Source organism: Equus przewalskii, chromosome 8 (genome assembly GCF_037783145.1).
Source record: "Equus przewalskii isolate Varuska chromosome 8, EquPr2, whole genome shotgun sequence".
Taxonomy (NCBI): Eukaryota; Metazoa; Chordata; class Mammalia; order Perissodactyla; family Equidae; genus Equus; species Equus przewalskii.
In genome coordinates this window covers 48,143,076-48,157,824 of record NC_091838.1, presented here as the reverse complement: position 1 = coordinate 48,157,824, position 14,749 = coordinate 48,143,076, and the positions used below count along the sequence as shown (strand labels likewise).

General features: G+C 35.9%; 1 protein-coding gene across 8 annotated transcripts in view; it reads left to right on the top strand.

Annotated features, from left to right (window-relative positions):
* YWHAZ (tyrosine 3-monooxygenase/tryptophan 5-monooxygenase activation protein zeta) overlaps positions 1 to 13,421 on the top strand; it is a 33,992-nt gene extending 20,571 nt beyond the window's left edge. For all 8 annotated transcript variants that reach the window (XM_070631904.1, XM_070631901.1, XM_008526627.2 and 5 more), the window contains exons 3-6: positions 7,614 to 7,737; positions 8,266 to 8,429; positions 8,508 to 8,603; positions 11,256 to 13,421. In XM_070631904.1, the coding sequence (XP_070488005.1) occupies positions 7,614 to 7,737; positions 8,266 to 8,429; positions 8,508 to 8,603; positions 11,256 to 11,315 (444 nt within the window). In that variant the 3' untranslated portion in view covers positions 11,316 to 13,421. The remainder of the gene's footprint in view (positions 1 to 7,613; positions 7,738 to 8,265; positions 8,430 to 8,507; positions 8,604 to 11,255) is intronic.
* The last annotated feature ends 1,328 nt before the right edge of the window (positions 13,422 to 14,749 follow it).

The following is a 14,749-nucleotide window of genomic DNA, read 5'->3' as shown; positions in this document are numbered from 1 at the left end:
CACAGTTTTTAAAAAAGATGACTGGCTTTACTTAATCTCCTTGAAGCTGTAAAATTATTGTATAATAGCTGTTATGTAAAGATCTTTTTAATATTCTGTGAGGCAAAATAGTAAGTACAGCAGTGATTTCCAGGAACAGCATTTGTGATTATTTGAGTTGTGAGCTGAACTAGTTGCTTTTTTTTTCATGGAATGCTCTTTACTTCCAAGAATGGCAGGCAGGCGAGCTATGTTTATTCAGACTTGGGTATTTGGCAAACATCAGCTTGAAAATGAATGAAATGAGCCTGTCACTTTAGAGGAAACAAATGCTATTTGTGACCAATGATAAAATTCAAGCTTTGAAGCAAAAATGAGAATTTTGGAAAACTTTTATCCACTACTATGATCCTGACAGCTTTCCAAATTTTTTTTATGAGTATTAAGCAATCTTAAGACCTAAAGTTTTTAAACTATGAATATGGAGCATTCATTGTTACTACTTTTTTTCTAGAAAGTGTTCCTGTTGAGAGAAATACTAAGTACCACTGTTGGAAAGAATAAGTTAGCATTTTTTAAACTTCAGGAAATTATTTCTTGTAAGCGAAGAGTCCAGAGCTAACGTGGGTTTCTGGGAGGGTGGTGGGTTGGTTAGTTAAGGTGTTGTTTTAAAGTGATGACAGCGCAAGTATTTTCTATAGTAATTTACTTGATTTCTTTAGACAGTACTTGAAGGAAAGAAAATAGTTAGGGAATGTGGTTCAGCTTAAACTGTTTTACCCTTCAAAAGGATAAGGTTTCTTGTTCTGTTCTAAATGCTCTGTGTATATTAACTCATTTAATCCTCACAACAACCTTGTGTATTATATCTGCTGCTACCATCTCCCTTTTACAGATGAGAAACCTCTGAGTCCCAGGGAGATTTCAGAATTTGTAAAGTGACACAGTCAGTAAGCAGTGAACTGGGATTTGAACTTAGGCAGTAGGCAGTCTGTCTCCATAGTTTGTCCCCTTTGCAAGTCTGCTGTAAAAAGAATAGGTACTAAAGGAAAATGTTTTTCTTTTATGTTTTGTCCTTTGATATGACTTAATCCTATGTTTTTAAATGAAAGCTTTTTGTACGTTATTTCACCACTCTTACTAGTTACACAAATCTTAGATTACTGAGCCCAACGAAAAGTACTAAAGTTGAGAGTACAAGAACACTAAAGCAGATTTTTGAGTGTTGAGATCCCCATATCTTGTATTTACATCTGAGTTGGAGTGCCTGCACTGTTTCAGGAGCTGTGATTGGTGCTTTCCTGTTTGTACTCTCACGTGGACCTCATAGCAGCCTTTTGAAGTAGATTTTCATTTTAATTATTTTATAAGCAGATTTTCATTTGTCATTTTATAAATGAGAAAATTAAGGCTCTGAGAGATTAATTTGCCTGGGATCTCTAAATTAGTGATGAGAGTGGGGTTCAAAGTCTGCCTGATTTGAGAGTTTATACTCTGGTGTCACACCAAGCTGTTGCTCCAGGAAATGCTTGAATGCCCAGAGATTAGGGTCTTGCAGTAGCTGAGGCAGCAGTTTGGGTGTTTTTAGGTGGTTTCTAGTCTAATTGTTACCTAAAGTTTTGATGTTTTACTGTATTAGAAATACTTGACCACAGGCAGGATTGAATGTTTATTTAAATTCTAAATTCCTATTAGTGGTGGCAGGTTGAGCCTACTCCAGGAAGGGCAGTCAGGAGTAGATGACCTGTCAGTTTATATAGTTCCTTCATTTTAATACACTTCAAAGTCAAAGCATTGATGTTATGAACACCATCTTTGGATCAAGGCACATGTTAGATATGATTGTTAATGTATTCTGCCCTGGCTAAATTGGCTGGTTTGGGGGGAAATCATTATTTGACCCAATATATCTTGTGTTTTCATAACCTAAGTGGTTAATTGTACCATGATGCTGTAGAGAGAGAAAAATCTTTTATCTCTAACATCTAAAGCTCTACGTATTTTACCCATTGATTAGATTAAGGTTCAGAACCATATCATTTATTTATCTCTGGATTATGAACCATTTACGAAGAGGTATTGGATATAGGCTTCTGGTGGCAACTTGCTGCTTCCTGTCCCACTTAACATTAGGATGACTAGTGAGTAAAGTCAGAATATGTATTAACTCTACTTCAGCTTAATTGCTTGAGGAAGTACTGTGAATTTCTGAATATTTCACCAAAATTCATATGGATTAACATTGTAGCCTCAGTTTAGTGCTTGAGTGTAAGATGTTCTTAAGTTTTGTGTTTGACCTGAAAATCCTTTTCTATTATAAATTCTATTTGGATTAGAAAGTTAGTATATTTTGTTACATGAAGAATTTTAAAAGCAGAAAGTATATCAGTAGTCAGCTTAACCTTCCTTTTATAGTTGAAGTGGTGATACCTCATCTACTTTTTTCCTTGTTTAATGCCTCTCCTTTTAAATTCAGATTCTTACAGTGTCCTAGAGTCATCATCACTTTTCATTGTAATACTGTTGATGAATGAAATTTAGGAGATTGCATTGTATATTTAGCAGGAAAGTCTCTGGATAGTTTGAAATAGCTATTCATCCTTTCTTTCCTTCCATTTTCTGTTTTGCTTGCCTGTAATTTTTTTCCTTATCACTGTTATTTTCTGATAAGTGCTACTTCCTTTTTTTTTTTTTCTTCCTTTGTTCTTTTAATTTTGGTCTTCTCCCTACATTTGCCTGTTTCCTCTGGCTTCCACGTCTGGAAAATTGAGCTTTCATTTCTGTTTGGTCAATTTGATAAATTAACATACTTCATCACCTCTTTCGTGTTACAATTAACTTAATTCAACAGACTCTCTCTTTCATATCTTACATTAGAGTTGAATGAGACCACATTTGATTTATGAATCTTCTGTACAAAATTTTAAAGTGATCCTCTCATTTCTCCTTAAAATCTCTCCAAAAAGAGTGGAACTCACTGTCTGACTACGTGGCCTATTGCAAGTTTGGACTGCTCATAAATTTTCTCATTGAGCAGAAATCTACCTCTTGCTAAATTTAACTACTCTTGTCTTCCGGAGCCATTCGTGTCATATTCTTTCAATCCTCGTGACAGTTTCTAGTTTCCTCACCATTGTTTGCTTGCTTTCTGGGACACTCTTCAGTTTGTTAATGCTGGTCTTGATATATTTTTCTTATAAAGGTTGGCACCTGAGCCAACATCTGTTGCCAGTCTTCTTTTTTTGTTGTTGTTCTTTCCTCCTCGTTTCCCCCAAAGCTCCCCAATACACAGTTGCATGTTGCAGTTGCAGGTCCTTTTAGTTGTGTTATGTGGGATGCCGCCTCAGGGCTTGATGAGCAGTGCCATGTCGACACCTGGGATCTGAACCGGTGAACCCCGGGCCGCCAAAGTGGAACGTGTGCACTTAACCACTGCACCAGCCACACCCTTGATAAATTTTTAAAGAAACTAATAGACTCTAGACTTGGTCTCATCAGCACAATGTAGAACTAAAGTACTTTCCTTAGCTTTGATTCCTAGTTGTATTAATATTTTGGAATCAAATTATCCTTTTTAGTAGGCATGTCACCGTATTGAGGTAGAGAAAATGTAGCATAATGTTAGCAGTACAGGTCAGATTGCCTAGTTGGAGTTGTACCTTAACAAGTTACCTGTGGTTTTGAGCACATTACGTTACATTGCTGGGCCCCATTGTCTTGGAGATAATTGTAGTTTGTACCTTAGGGTTGTGGGAAGATTAAATTGAATAATCCATATAAAGTACTTAATTTAAGTGTCAAAAATGTCATGTGAATGTTAATGATTATTTTCCTCAGTTTATTGCTGCATAACAAACCAATCAAAACTCAGTGACGTAAAACAGTGATTTATTCTGGTGATTCTGTGGCTTGCCTGGACTCCATTGGGCAGTTCTTCTCATGGTATTGGCTGGGGTCACTCATTGCTGCCTTTAGCTGGGGCTAAAATATCCAAGTGGCTCACTTTAACATGTCCCTTGACTGGGGGTGGCTTGGCCTTTCTGTTCAGGGTAGTTTGACTTTTTACAGGCTGGCTCAGGACTCCAAGAGAGCAAAAGAGGAACCTGCCAGTCCTCCTCAGGGTTAGGCCCAGAACTGGAAGAGCATCACATTCTTTTGGTCAAAGCAAGTCAACAAAGTTAGTCTGGACTCCAGAGAAAGGAAATAAATTCCACCTCTTGACAGGAGGGGAAATGGCATACATGAAGAGGGAAGGTAGGGGAACTGGTGGAGGCCATCTTTGGAGACAGTCTACCACAATTATATTCTTTCATAGTTAGCTTTTTAAATGAAAGTGTTAGCCTCTTTAAATTTAATCTTTAATCCAGTCTGTCTTGCTTTTTGTTTCTTAAATCTAAATGGTTCTTAGCATCATGTCATTGGAAGATTTGATAGATAAAAGTATGCCATTTATCCTTTCTCACCTTTTTTTTTGTATAAGGAAGATTGGCCCTGAGCTAACATCTGTGCCAGTCTTCCTCTATTTTGTATGTGGGATGCTGCCATGCTGTGCTTGGCACTATAGCATGACTTTATAAGCGGTGTGTAGGTCCACACCAGGGATCCAAACCTGTGAACCCCAGGCCACCAAAGTGGAGCACACGAACTAACCACTATGCCACCAGGCTGGCCCCACAAATTCTTTTATTTTTAACAGCTTTATTGAGGTATGGTTGGTGTACAATGAACTGCACGTATTTAATATGTGCAGTTTGATGAGTTTGCTTTCTCAACTTAAAGTCAGCATTTCACCAGAAACATTTGCCACTGTCGATGCTTGGTCCCTTTGGCCTATCATTAGGCCAGTAAGCAGGCTGACTACTGTTATTTCACCTTCCTGTTACTTTGTAGGTTCTAGTTAGCAGCTTTAAAGTTGTTTTTGTTGTTTTAATGAGGTGTTATTGCTAATTCACTTCACTTTGGGGGAAGAGGTGCTTAACTGCTGTCTTAGAAATTCTCAATATGAGGCCAGCCCAGTGGCGTAGTGGTTAGGTTCATCACACTCCACTTCAGCTGCCTGTGTTCACCGGTTTGGATCCCAGGCATGGCCCTACACCACTGGTCAAGCCATGCTGTGGCGGTGACCCACATACAAAATAGAGGAGGATTGATATGACTGTTGGCTTGAGACCAATCTTCCTCATGCAAAAAGAGGAGGATTGGCAACACGTCTTAGCTGGAGACTAATCTTCCTCACCAAAAAAAAAAAAAATTGTGTGTATGCGTTACTCAGTGTAAAACAACATTTTTAAGGCTACCAAAATAAAGATGAGTTACTGTTTTCTCATAACATTTATTGACGCCTTGCCTAAATAACTTCTTCAAGTTTTCTGATGTATACTTGAAAGTTTTACATGTTAAGTGATTCACCCTCAACTAACTGCACATGTTTGTGGCCTTCATCTTTACATGTATAGAGAGGGTTAGATAAAGTCACTGAAAAGTGAAGGATGCGACCAGGCAGTGTTATTCTTAGTTTCAGTTGTCTTCCTTGCTAGACCACTTACCCGCAAACTTAGAGACTGTCTTGCTCACCATTATATTCTCAGTGCCTAGCACAGTGGTATATAAGTATTTGGAGAATAAGTGGAAGAAATATGTTGAAACAGTGAAATGTAAAACAGGAATGCCTAGATAGAGAGTTCATTTCATGGCTGGGCTTAGTTATTGTCACTTCTTTTATTTGAAAGTATTCTTAGTGTAATCTTAAATAATATGTAAATGAGCCAGAGAGCAGTTCACAATTGAATTGTATATGGAGCTTTCTTTAAATTTATATATTTTCTTCCACTGTTTAATTTGAAGTTATTTGTGAATTCTGGTTAATCACATTACACTTTCTTTTGTTAGAATTTATAGTTTTAACCTTTAGCCTAGCCAATCAGAAATAGAATTTACCCTTAAAACCGTGGAGTGCCACAGTTTTAAACCTAGACTGATTCCAAAGCCACTATGCCAAACAATCTCCCAGAGATGAATGAATGAATAATGCATTTTGTATTAAGATAAAACTTGAAAAGACCTGGTCATTTGTTTAAATGGAAAAAAACCCACTTACTATATTAAATGGAACTATCTTCTGTTTGAGGCAGATTCTCAAAGAGCAGCCATAGCGTTCAAAGAGTATTTATGCCCCAAAGAGCATGGTGTTCAAAGGATAATACACTTTTGCAGCTGATGCATCCTTGAATATGAAGGTATGGGTGTGGTATAATAAAGATTTTGTTATCCCAACCAAAGTGCTCTTCTGATCTCAGGCCGGTAGTTTCAAATATTGATTAATAATCACAGGAAGCATCATGTCAGGTTGACTTGTCTCACCTCCAACCCCTTCCTGTAATGCAGTGCAGCTTTGCCACCTTGGCCACCACCCACTTCATCTGTGTATCTGTAACGTAAGTGTGGAAAGGGGAGAGAAGCTGGGTTAAAAGCTTATCCACCCCTCCCTCCATCATTGAAAATAGTAATGAAGTAGGCATAACAAAGAGTTATTTTACAACGTTTTTTCAAACTATTTTGCATGTAGGTAGGTGCTGTATAGACTAAAACTATTTAGTGAATGCCAGAAGAATAAAAACCAAGAATTAAATACCTTTTTCCATATAAAAATTGACTTGTTTGGAGTTAAGCCCAGTTGAAAATTAACTTTCACCTTGATACCTAGAGTATATTTAGTAGGAGGAAATAGAAGTGGTGAGCATTTGGGGTTTTTTAACATTTGCCTAATTATTTCTCCGCCTTAAAAGAAAAAAAGACTAGTTTGTTGTGCCTTCTGCCCCTAATATGATTTTCCTTTTCTCTTTGTCACTTGTAGAATATTATTATTAGCACATTAGGATTTAAATTAGTTTAGATTATTATAGTTTTACACAAAGTTATATTTGGTGAAGTTTTATTTTCTGTCTAGGGTGATCTGTAAACATGTATCTTATTAACTAAAAATCGCTGTAATGAAATTAAAGGTTTATTCTTCAGATCTATAATTCTGATAATCCTACCACTTAGGATTTAGTTAGGAAAAGTAAAACTTTTACTTCGAACAGATTTTTACCTGTTGTGAGCTATTAATACTTGAATTGCGTTCTTATAAATGAAGTTAATTTTGTTCTGCTTCCTGTGTCATGGACTCTGGTAGTGTCTTTTACACTATTGGTTTCTGCTTAAGTCTTATTCCTCCAGAGTCCCAAAAGGTTTGTCTCTCATTCTTTCCATTCTAATGTCATGACTGCCTTGAAAATGGAGAGTTTGCCATCTTGTTTGAAAATGTTATGAGCTATCATGCTTTCATATTCATTGAAACGTGCAGTCTTTATGAGCATGTAAATAAATCGCAGTGGGGGGGGAGGCCAACAATCAAAGGTATAAATAATTAAATAGTAAACTGAACACTAACTTCACATTTTGAGTATTGCTGTCCAAGGCATTCTACTTCCAAACCACAAATTCATGAGCCTACTGCATTCAAAAATTGTTGTTATTAGCAACAACTGGGTATTAAAATTTTATAGCTTAGGCTATAGTATATTCTTAAATGCAGATTCTTTCACTTTTGTAAATATCTTATTCTTATTATGACTTTTTCTTTTCTTCCCAAGTCTCTTTTGGAAAAGTTCTTGATCCCCAATGCTTCACAAGCGGAGAGCAAAGTCTTCTATTTGAAAATGAAGGGAGACTACTATCGTTACTTGGCTGAGGTTGCTGCTGGTGATGACAAGAAAGGTATGCTGTGTTTTTCAACCTGTTTGTTGAACTTCTATAAAATAAGATAGTATGGAAGTAGTCTATTTCTGAAGTGTAAGCAACTTTTTTGTTGTTTTTTAATTGCTTAGAGCACTAAATAAAGAGCAGTAATATACTTTTTTTCTTTTTTTTAGTCCTAGACTATTTATTGCCTAATGTTGGTATTCTAAAATATAGCCTTGCTGAAAAGCCAGTTTTGTGCATAGGAATGTTTCCTCACAATGTTAAGAAACAGTCGTCACAGCATAACTGTAGAGCAGTGCCAACTAATCATTAAAAATATAATAGTGCTGAGATAAGTACGGAGTTGTTTTTATCTTGACATTGACCAATGGCTAGAGTGGTATTCTAGGAGAAGCCTTTTTTTTTTTCTTTTTAAGAGCCGTGTTCTAAGGTTGCTACAGCTTAACATTTTAGAGGATATCATTGGATATCAAAAGTTTGGTCTGAGGGGTGAAGATGAAATGTAAACTTTATCAGTACCTTTTCGTGTGTTTTATTATCCAGGGATTGTGGATCAGTCACAACAAGCATACCAAGAAGCTTTTGAAATCAGCAAAAAGGAAATGCAACCAACACATCCTATCAGATTGGGTCTGGCCCTTAACTTCTCTGTGTTCTATTATGAGATTCTGAACTCCCCGGAGAAAGCCTGTTCTCTTGCAAAGACAGTATGTATTTTACCTGATATGTGTAAATTTAGTACTTCTTATTATTTGAGCACTGAAATATGCTTTTTTTAATCATAGGCTTTTGATGAAGCCATTGCTGAACTTGATACATTAAGTGAAGAGTCATACAAAGACAGCACGCTAATAATGCAATTACTGAGAGACAACTTGACAGTAAGTACATAACAGTATCGTTAATGGTTAATGTGGTTGAAGAGATTTTGTTACAGGTTACTAGAAGGAATATTCCTAGTCTCTCTTATTAAATAGAAGATCTTATCTGCTATTAAAACTATAAAGAAAACCACCCTATGGAAACTGAGATATTAGACCAAGGACTAAAAATGTACACTTTCATTAGTTATGTATCTGTTGTTGAAATTTAGTTTTTAAAATAATTTTGTAATCTGGTTTTGAACTGTTAATCATACAGGCTATTTTATTCTCCACCTCAATCTGGGTGATTCCAATTTTTCCATTTCAGTTGTAGAAGAGTACTGAAGTTCTCTTTATGTTTAAATTCCATTAAAAATGGTTTTCTTGACCATAAAGTTGCTTCTGTACTTATACAGCTATGGCAGTGTGTTGATCACTTCAGTTGCAAAATTTCAGATACTTTACAGAATCCAAATGGAAATCTATTTTGCTTGGTCTTAGTGAAAAAAGTGATTGTAGAAGGTCATGATTGTCTTTCTTGGTTTACTCCAGACTGAAAAAAGAACCTCAATGCCAATATCACACCAAAAAAGTGAATAGTAATGCTTTAATAATGTTAAGTATCTAAATAGTGTTCAAATTCCCATTGTCTCTTTTTGTGTTTTTTTAAAACAGCTTTTTAATTTGAATTGAGGGATCCAAATAAAGTCTTGACATTGCAATTGGTTGATATATCTCTTTGGTCCCATAGGTTTTTCATTCTTCTCCTTCAGATAAATATTAAATTAGAAGTTTTGAAGTTGAGGTGAAAAAATTATCAAGTATCTGCTGTGTGTCGGGTAAAGAGCCAGGAATGAAGATCATAGCTAGTGCTACTGGTTTGTTAGCTTTAGGGGTATTTCTCTTGGGGACTGTATATCATCATTTTATACATTTCGCTTCTTTCAGCTTTATTCTAGTCCACTGCCAATTTTCTGAACCAGTTCTACATTCTAGTGTTGAAAATTCTCAGCAAAGAGTTTTTCGAGCAGTATCATGTACTTGTTTATTACTAAGTAAACTTAAAATTATTTTAGAAAGTGTAATTGGGGGGAATGTTGTGAGATTTTTATTTTAGTCAAGAGAGTGAACTATAGTTTCTTGATGAATCTTTATTTATATCAAATGAAAGAAGCACTTCAATCTGTTAGCTAATTTTAATTTTAAGAATTTTTCATAGCTTTCTGGTTTGAAGTTATGAAGTAGTTGTTATTCTAAAAGGTAGAATCTGAGACCTAGTTACTCTGTTGCATTGACATCGCTTTTTGAGAGGCCCTGATGTGAAATATATACTCCCAGCTGATTTTGGTATCAGTGTAGCATGAAGAACATATGCAACAACTGAGTAAGAAGAAAACCAAGGTTAGGATTCTGATTCTGTCACTATTTAGTATGTGTCTTTAAGCCTTGGTATATCACTGGTCACCATTATAGATTGATTGGATCATTTGTCTGTCAAAGAAATTTTGCTAAAACTACCTAGTATTTGAGTGTAGATCTGGATTTCCAATCTTGTCAACACATAACCCTAGGAAGAAAAATATCTTGTATCAAATTTTTTCATGTTTGTATGGAAAATTCAAGAATTTTTGAAGGTTAGAACTGGAAAGAGATGTTAGAAGACAGTTTAATCTTAACTTACAAAACTCCCTGTTTAACAGGAGGGCACAGGCTAACTGTAAAGTCTCCTTTCCAGGCCAGAGGTATATGTGATTAATAAATAAATAAAATTAAGGGGTGATTTGGGGGGAGAAAAAAAAATTACTGAGATTTTTTTCCCCACTTCATTTTTCAGTGTATAAGCAATATAAAATTTAAGATTGTTTTGTTGATCCTTTTATAATTACCTCTAAAAATCATTGTAGAGTGGTAAAACTTATGTTAATGTTTGAAGCAGCTGAAGTAAGTTTTAGATCTTTTAACTTGCTAAAAACTAGCATTAATGAAAAAAATTAATAATCCATAATCCTACCACTATGAGACAATCAAATTTTGCCTCTTAGATAGGGTTCTGACCATACTATTTTGTGAGTTCAACTATTTTGAATCATACAAATTCACAAAGGAATGTTTTTCTAAGTTAAAAATGTTAGAAAAGCTAAATTTGTATTTTAGTTCAGACTTGATCCTAGTTCTTGAATTTCATGGAATCTAGGATTCTCTTTGGTGGTGGGAGTCAGTTTATAAGTTCTACCAGGGGAAAGTGGTCAACCTGAGCTCTTTGAGCATGGCCCAAGTTAGATGATTCTGGTTTAGTTACACTAAACTTATACATCCATCCCTTATTGGGGCTGTACAGGACAGTCTGATACTCTGATAGCTATTGATGCTTAGTATTTTGTAGCACTTATATGATTTCTTCTACTTTCTCTTTACTGTCTATGAATAACCAAGAATATCCTATATCTGACTTTATTTGAAGATAACTCCGTTACGTACTGTATTTACCATGCTTACAAAATGATTAGGGAGAAGGTAAATGTATTGAGATGTTTTGCATCTTGAAGCTGTCCTCAGGGCTGCAACTTCTTTAAGAAAGCCTTTCAGCAAAAACCATGGTTACATTCTGGTACCTTGGCATGTGTATTAAGACTTTGTTTCAAACTGAGACATCTTTCCTTCTTTTACCAGTTGTGGACATCAGATACCCAAGGAGACGAAGCTGAAGCAGGAGAAGGAGGGGAAAATTAACCGGCCTTCCAACTTTTGTCTGCCTCATTCTAAAATTTACACAGTAGACCATTTGTCATCCATGCTGTCCCACAAATAGTTTTTTGTTTACGATTTATGACAGGTTTATGTTACTTCTATTTGAATTTCTATATTTCCCATGTGGTTTTTATGTTTAATATTAGGGGAGTAGAGCCAGTTAACATTTAGGGAGTTATCTGTTTTCATCTTGAGGTGGCCAATATGGGGATGTGGAATTTTTATACAAGTTATAAATGTTTGGCGTAGTACTTTTGGTACATTGTGGCTTCACAAGGGCCAGTGTTAAAACTGCTTCCATGTCTAAGCAAAGAAAACTGCCTGCATATTGGTTTTTGTGGTGGGGAATAAAAGGGATAATTGGTTCCAGTCACAGGTGTAGTTATTGTGGGTACTTTAAGGTTTGGAGGACTTACAAGGCTGTAGTAGAAATGGATATCCCGTGGATATTACATGTTGAACCATGTATATCTATGGAATACTCAGTCTCAGTGTGCACACTTTTGGCTACAGCTGCAGAAGTGTTCCTTTAATCGTGACCCAATTTACTCTGGATAAGGGCAGAAACGGTTCACATTCCATTATTTGTAAAGTTACCTGCTGTTTGCTTTCATTATTTTTGCTACACTCATTTTATTTGTATTTAAATGTTTTAGGCAACCTAAGAACAAATGTACAAGTAAAGATGCAGTAAAAATGAATTGCTTGATATCCATTACTTCATGTATATCGAGCACAACAGTAAAACAAAAAACCCATGTATTTAACTTTTTTTAGTTTTTTTTGCTTTTGTGATTTTTTTTTTTTTGATACTTGCCTAACATGCATGTGCTGTAAAAATAGTTAACAGGGAAATAACTTGAGATGATGGCTAGCTTTGTTTAATGTCTTATGAAATTTTCATGAACAATCCAAGCATAATTGTTAAGAACACGTGTATTAAGTTCATGTAAGTGGAATAAAAGTTTTATGAATGGACTTTTCAACTACTTTCTCTACAGCTTTTCATGTAAATTAATCTTTTGGTTCTGAAGCTTCTCTAAAGGAAATTGTACATTTTGGGAAATTTATTCCTATTCCCTCTTGGCAGCTAATGGGCTTTTACCAAGTTTAAATACGAAGTTTATCATAACAACAAAATACTACTAATAGAACTACTGTTCCCAACCATGTCCCATACTCCCTCCTCCCCCTGAAATAAAAGTTTTAGTTGTTTTTTCTTTCAGAGGCAGGGGGGATTGATTGGAGAAAAGTAATTGTTCCATTTAAAATTTTGGTATATGGCATTTTCTAACTTAGGCAGCCACAATGTTCTTGACCCATCATGACATTGGGTAGCATTAACTGTAAGTTTTGTGCTTCCAAATCACTTTTGTTTTTAAGAATTTCTTGATACTCTTATACCCCGTCTTCAATTTTAATCCTTTATTCTATGTGTCAGGTGCACAGGATTACCTTTTTTAGCCTTCTGTCTTGTCACCAACCATTTCTTCTTGGTGGCCGTGTACTTGGGAAAAGGGCCGCATGATCTTTCTGGCTCCACTCAATGTCTAAGGATACCCTGCCTCCTTTGCTTGCATCCCATAAACTATTCCCCTCATCCTACTTACTGCAACAAATCTCTCCTTAGTTGATGAGATTGTGTTTATTTCCCTGTAAACCCTACCTATCCTGAATGGTCTTGTCATTGTCAGCCTTTAAAATCCTTCCTTTTCCTGTCGTCTTTAAATAATGATGGGGCTAAGTTATACCCAAAGCTCACCCTACAGACTATTTCCTCAGTACCTTGCAGAAAACACCAAACAAAAATACCGTTTTTTAAAAGGTGTATTTTTTTTTCTTTTAGAATGTAAGCTCCTCAAGAGCAGGGACAATGTTTTCTGTATGTTCTATTGTGCCTAGTACACTGTAAATGCTCAATAAATATTGATGATGGGAGGCAGTGAGTCTTGATGATAAGGGTGAGAAATTGAAATCCCAAATACTGTTTTGTTGATTGTTTTATTATGACCTCAGATTAAATTGAGAAATACTAGCCCTTTGGGACAATTGTCCCAAATATTACATTCAAATAAAAGTGCAATGGAGGCCTTGGGGTCTTTCTTTCAAGGAGAAAAGATCTCTTATGCATTTGGGACAACATAATAATACACTTCACTCACTGCTCGCTCTTTTTCTATTGGTTTCTCCTGACCCCTAGGCCAAGGACATGAAATAATCATTTTATAGCTAAGAAAAATTCATCTAGACTGAGGAGACTGATCTCATTCAAGTAAATTATAAAGAAAACCTAAAGCCTGTCATATTTGCCTATTTAATGTGCATTGGTCATCTACTAAACTAGTTTGATTCTGAAGTAAATTGTGGTAATACTTATTATTAGTTGTTAATCTGTTTCTGCGTAGTAGTGCCCAATAGATGAAAGAAGATTACAACCTGAGATTTTTTTGCCTTGAAATTTGAGTAATAAATTTTTTCATAACTTATTTAATTCTCCCCAAATCCAGGCTTCATGTCTGTTTTTGTCAGTATGCCATGATAGTTCCAGGTGTTTGAAGAATCCAACAATGTATTTTTGGGTGTATTATTGGAATTGTTAAAAAATACATATATACAGTCATGCGCTGCGTAACATTTTGGGCAACAGCAGCCCACATATATGATGGTGGTCCCATCAGATTAGTATATTGCCTAGGTGTGTATTAGGCTCTACCATCTAGGTTTGTGTAAATACTGTAGGAGAAGAAGTAGTTTTTTTTCTGTGCTTCTAGGTTCTGGCTGGTCTGAGAATTAAATTGACATGAGAGGTTCATAGGAGGAAAACAAGCTTAATTATATACATGAGAGAAACCCAGGAAAACTGAGTAATTCACCAAAAGAGCTGAAGCCCTCACCTTAAATACCATCAGCTAAAGACAGAAGATGTTGGGGTGGGAGAGTCAGGGACTTGGAAGTAAGGCAATTCACAGGTGGGTGAAAAGACCAAATGTTTGGCCACGCAAACAAAAACGTGGGGTAGCCCAACAGGCTTTTCTAGGATCCTCTTCTACCATCTAGTTATGTCATGCTAAAGTGATAGCTTGCTTCCTGAGACGGGTTCTATTTTGTGCGGTGAAGGGGGAGGTAACAAAAACTTTTGAGTCCTTTGTTTCTCAGTCAGCTTAAAATCCTCACTTTAAAGAGAGAAATTCTGGGGTGGCAAATTTTGTTCCCCTTCAGTACACGCTTCTGATGTTTGTACAATGACGCCTTTATCAGAATGTGTTCTATCAGTAAGCGATGGATAATGTCTTTGGGATTGTCCTTTGAGAGTGGAATAGTGTGATCAGTTAAAAGGATGGACTTTGCTGCAGCTCTGGCCTATGGTCCTGGTTTTTCCACTTAATAGTTCTGTTACTTGTTTGTGCTATAAAGAT